Source organism: Colobus angolensis, unplaced genomic scaffold (assembly GCF_000951035.1).
Source record: "Colobus angolensis palliatus isolate OR3802 unplaced genomic scaffold, Cang.pa_1.0 Scaffold197, whole genome shotgun sequence".
NCBI lineage: Eukaryota > Metazoa > Chordata > Mammalia > Primates > Cercopithecidae > Colobus > Colobus angolensis.
The window spans coordinates 4,927,926-4,932,609 of record NW_012115121.1 but is presented as its reverse complement, the minus strand read 5'-3'; the positions used below and the strand labels follow the sequence as shown (position 1 = coordinate 4,932,609).

The 4,684-nt window shown below is 49.4% G+C and overlaps 1 protein-coding gene across 2 annotated transcripts; it reads left to right on the top strand.

Annotated features, from left to right (window-relative positions):
• Positions 1-884: 884 nt before the first annotated feature.
• LOC105511018 lies at positions 885-3,679 on the top strand. 2 transcript variants are annotated; one of them, XR_001001662.1, is made up of 2 exons: positions 885-1,179; positions 3,112-3,679. XR_001001662.1 is itself a non-coding variant. In XM_011941022.1 (2 exons), the coding sequence occupies exons 1-2, from the start codon at positions 2,088-2,090 to the stop codon at positions 3,409-3,411; spliced, it is 417 nt and encodes a 138-aa protein (XP_011796412.1). In that variant the 5' UTR covers positions 2,084-2,087; the 3' UTR covers positions 3,412-3,679. The 2 variants fall into 2 exon arrangements, 1 of the variants encoding a protein (XP_011796412.1); XM_011941022.1 differs by lacking the exon at positions 885-1,179 and adding an exon at positions 2,084-2,204.
• Positions 3,680-4,684: the final 1,005 nt, after the last annotated feature.

The window sequence follows — 4,684 nt, the reverse complement described above, 5'->3', positions numbered from 1 at the left end:
AGAGCTGTTCCTATTGGGCCATCTTGGCCCCCTTCAGAAACCTGTATTTAAGAATACTTGTCAGTGTTTTCCGTTAATTTCCATATAGAAGCAAATTTTGGTCTATAGCTGATTATGAACCTCTTTTTGAGAAGAATCAAAAAGTAAAACAATAATTGTCTGTGGGTGGCAAAAGTCTTAGATCAGCCATGGTTAAAGACACAATTGGCAAGAAAATTTGATTATTTCTGTAACACACAAAAATTTGACATCATAATTATAATGATTACTGATAACATGCATTAAGACATCAGAATTATATGTATCTCATACAATTTTGTAAGACATATTAATAACACCCATAAAGTATAATCCAAGGAAAGGTAAACACTGTTTCATATTTGTCAAGGCTTTCTCTAGGATTTTAACATACCAAAGAAACCCAATGTGTCTCTCTTGGACTTTCAGGGACATTAATATCTAAAAGGTTAGTTTAAGGTCAAAAAGACTAAATTTAGAATTTGAAGCTTTGATTTTGAAAAGTTTGTCAAATATCAAAGGTTTAAAACACTTGATATCATAAAATAGGATCAGAGTGTAAACTAAGTCATTCACTTAGCCAAAGTGACACTTTGGACACAAATTTACACTTCCCATTGCCCACCCCTCATGCCTTCCACCCTGAGATTTAACAATAGTGATGGTGGCAGGAGGCAGACAGGTTCCTAGGTGGGAAGGGGTGGGTCCACGGTGAGGCCCAACCGTCAAACCAGGGATGGCCTGAAGCCTGGAGGCCAGGCTGCCAGTTCCAGGTGGAGTCCATGACTAGGAGTAAGAACTGGCAGCTGGAAGACCCAGGTGGGCGGTTCAATTGGTCACGGGGACACGTGGATCAGCCAATCAGAATCTTGCGGCAGTTGATTCCTAGAGACGGAATCCATTAAACTGACAAAGCCCCAGTCCCAGCGTCCCCTGTCTCGGGGAGTTGGGACTTTTAGGTTGCCCTGGGTACTCAGGACTCTAGACTGAGCTGTCTTGGTCACTCGGGGGCAGTTGGTAGAGTATTCATGGTCAGGGAGGTGACCTGTGGTCAGCAGGATCAGGCTACCAAGGGATAAAGGGTGCTCCTGTGCTGGGCCCTGGAGGACAGACCGGTGGGGACTCGGGGTCAGCCGCGGATGGGGAGTCACCACCTGGTGGGTAAGAGGGGACTCATCACAGGGGCCAGGGCAGGACGAGTGCCTCCTCCCAGCTCAGGCCGGGTCCCAGGCTGGACCCCTCCCTGTCCTCCAGGGCCAGCCTATTTCGGAGCTGGCTAGGGGCAAACCTAGGATGGAAAGGGGAAGTAGGAGGAGCTCTGGGCACAGGGATTGGGGGTCATCCTGGGGTCTGAGCTGTGGGGTGAGGATGTCCCCTGGGGAATGAGGATGTCACCCAGCCGTGGCGGATGCTGGAGGTCATGATCTGAACCTTGACAGGTTACCCCAGGGCTGCCTTCCTGTTCTTCTCTTGGGCTGTCAGGGAGACTCCCTGCTCTGTTTTGCTTTTAAGTGACCAGAGACAGACATGTAACATAGAAAACGCTATCACTTTGATCATTTGTTTCAAATGGAAGAAAAACCAACACAATTGGGTTTCTGGTGGGAAGCGCTTCCCTCCAACTCCAGGAACTCCATTAAGGAGTTAAGAAAGCAGAGTCCTGTCAGCAGACAGAGACATACTGGGCAGTGGTGACCTGGGAGCCACCCCAAGACATGGAGATCTCGAGCTCTACCCTCCGTGCAGAGAGATTCCCTTCAGAAAAAAATCTCAGGGCAGAGTGGGAGAGTGTAGGGACCAGTCACAAACAGGCTTGCTGCTAGGACCCCTTAGCCATGGGCAGGATGGGCACAGTGACCAGGAAACTTACAAGCCTACAAAAGAGTGTCAATTTCTTTCAAAGTCAAGAGAAAAAAAAGTTGAACTATATGATATTAATGTATTTGTCATTATACAAGTAATTCAATAAAATCAAACATTTTAGTGGAACAAGGACACACAGGCATTAATCCCCAGTGTCCATCAAGGTGGCAATGCAGCCCTAATGGCCTGGCATCCATGAAAGGGACATGCGTTTGGTAATGAGATATGCTCAGCAGCATAGTCAGCTGTGTGGTGCATTCTCAGTGGTGCCTCAGCAGCCCCGATGCAGACACCCAGAAGGAGCACAGCCACTTTATCCAGAGGTGAAGTTTTGCAGCAAGACAGCATTCATAGAGACAGTTCTCAGCAAAGGTCAGTTCCCAAAAAGGGAACTGATTTTATTGTGGTCATTAGGATTCACTTGTAGAGAAAAAGACCTGACAGATAAAGCAAAGAGTAAATACTAAGATTAGACTAGATGTATTTGGCCCATTTGGGATGAGAGAGAGGCACAATGGGAAAGTGTTGAGTTGAAATCAAACTTGGGTTAAATGTGCTCAGTTTTGCCCAGGATCATTCTTCGCCACAGGACAAAGTAATCTTGGGAAATTGGACCCCCCAAGGCAAAAAGAGAAGCCATCTCCTGCACTTCCTCCAGGGCCGCACCTGATCAGAAGAATCACTTGGGCACTCAGTTAACTGGAGGTGTTTGCTGAGCCGGTACACAACACACGAGGATACAAGCAGCCACTGCACACAGACACACCCACATCGAACACGACCTGCTCTCTTCCCCTCCCTGCACCAAGAGGCGCATGTGGCAGGGGTCCTGGTGGAGCACTTCCAGGAGGAGAGTCCTGGGACCCTCATGTGAAGGGAATTCCATGTCAAGGCACCCCCTTTCCTCAGCCGCAATGAGCTCTTGGGAGCTGGGCAACGGTGTGGGAGAGGTTGTGGGGGATGGCAAAGCAGGGAACCAGCCTGGAATCGTCTCAGAGAAAGGCCACTAAGAGTGCAGATGGAGCCATGAGACATCCGAGGCAGGGAGGAGAGAAGACCCCCTGGTGACATTGGGGCTCACGTAAACCTGCATCAAGCGCTGTGGCTCTGTTCAATCAGAAATGCTGCCCATACCCAAGTGAGGCACATACATGCTCAACACCTGAAAAATATCTGTTCTGATTTGGGCCTCAGGAGAAGAGTTAATGTCTCCTTCATCTTTCCCTCTAGCAATCAGCCATGACTGCCTTTGCATTGTCCGTGCTCTCAGCCTACCACCTCCTCCCCCTGCCATTGCAGTGGCTAACACTGGGGAAGAAGACCAAGACACCACAGCCTTTCTCCAATCCCTCTCAAATCAGCACGGACAAGGACACAGGTCTCAATCCACAGCTGCTGCAGATGGACCCCGGCCACATGGGATGGTCAGACACGCCCGCCCAGCTATCTGCAGGCAAAGAAGCTCAGAAGAGATTTGGGGGCCTGAAGGACATCTTGCTCCCATGTCCATATGGGTGGGCTATTTCATGAGTCAATTTTGCCACATAAAGGACTTAATTTCAGCCATTCCAGGGTGCTACAGGATGCACAGCTTCCCATCAGCCCACCTGAACTCCAGCCATGCCATTTTGATACCAGGAAAAAGGTCACTTGCTTTCCTGCCCCTTAGGGGGTCAGAGCCATGGAAGCAAAATGGCACTTCTGTTTGCCTGTTAGGTTATTTTTTTGTAATCTTCTTATGTTTGAAAAATGCAATTATATGAAAAAAGTTTAGTAATTACAGACATAACAGCAGAAAGACCTCAGAACCAAGCTTATTCTCATGGCCGATCTGCTCCACCTGGCACTCTGCTGCGCTGCAGGCATCCTGTGGTCAGAATCACAGAGGGACCGTCAGGGAGGGCCTTCCCAGAGGATGGACCTCACGTGACTGCTGCCTGAGCGAGTGGCACTGGCCACTCTGCCTGAAGAGAGGAGTAAATACAGGGCTGGCCAGGAGACCTGCACACTCTGCTACCAGCCTTGTCCATCTTTAGCTTCCAATTTGAAGATGAGGAACACACAGACCAAGAGAACTAAAGGATGGTTAGTAGGGACCACAGAAATGCCCTGGGCCTTTCATTCTCTCCTTTAGCAAATTCCCAGGTGTGGAATTGCTGTTCGGATAATGAGGGAGCCTGAAGGAGGTAGACACGTGAGCAGCCCCAACAGGGCTGACTCCATCCTCTGAAAATGGGGACCTGTGCCCGGCATGTGGCCTTACTGGTCCAGTCTTCTGTGCTAAGGGAGGCTGTGAGCGCCCAGATGCCCAGTGCCTCCTACCTGGAACAGGACAGGACCAGGCTGACCCCTGGAAGAATCCCAGGAGTTCTTGGCTATTCAGGGAATTCCTGCCCAGCTGAGCTTGCCTCTGGCTACCCTGGTCTTGCTGCTCATATCTGCCAGAAAAGGCCTGGACTTGGAAAGAAGCCTGGGATTTACACTCAGTGCTTCCCCACCTGGCTGGTTCCATTTCCTTGGCTCTCTGCTGGAAGTCTGTGCTCCTAAACATCAAGTAAGAGGGAGCATGTGAGTGCAGAGCAGGGATCCTCAGATGGGAAGAAGTCAGAGGGACCAGAATGTGTCATAGAATGTGGAGTCAGGTGCCCGAGCTCAAAGGCCAGCTGGGCCCCAAGCTGGCTGTGTGATCTTGCGCAAGTTCAACCAGCTTCTTTGTACCTCTTTTCTTGCGTCAAGATGATAAGAGAAACCACTTCACTAATACACTGAGGGCTGCTAATAAGTTCTATGTACAAAGACCCAG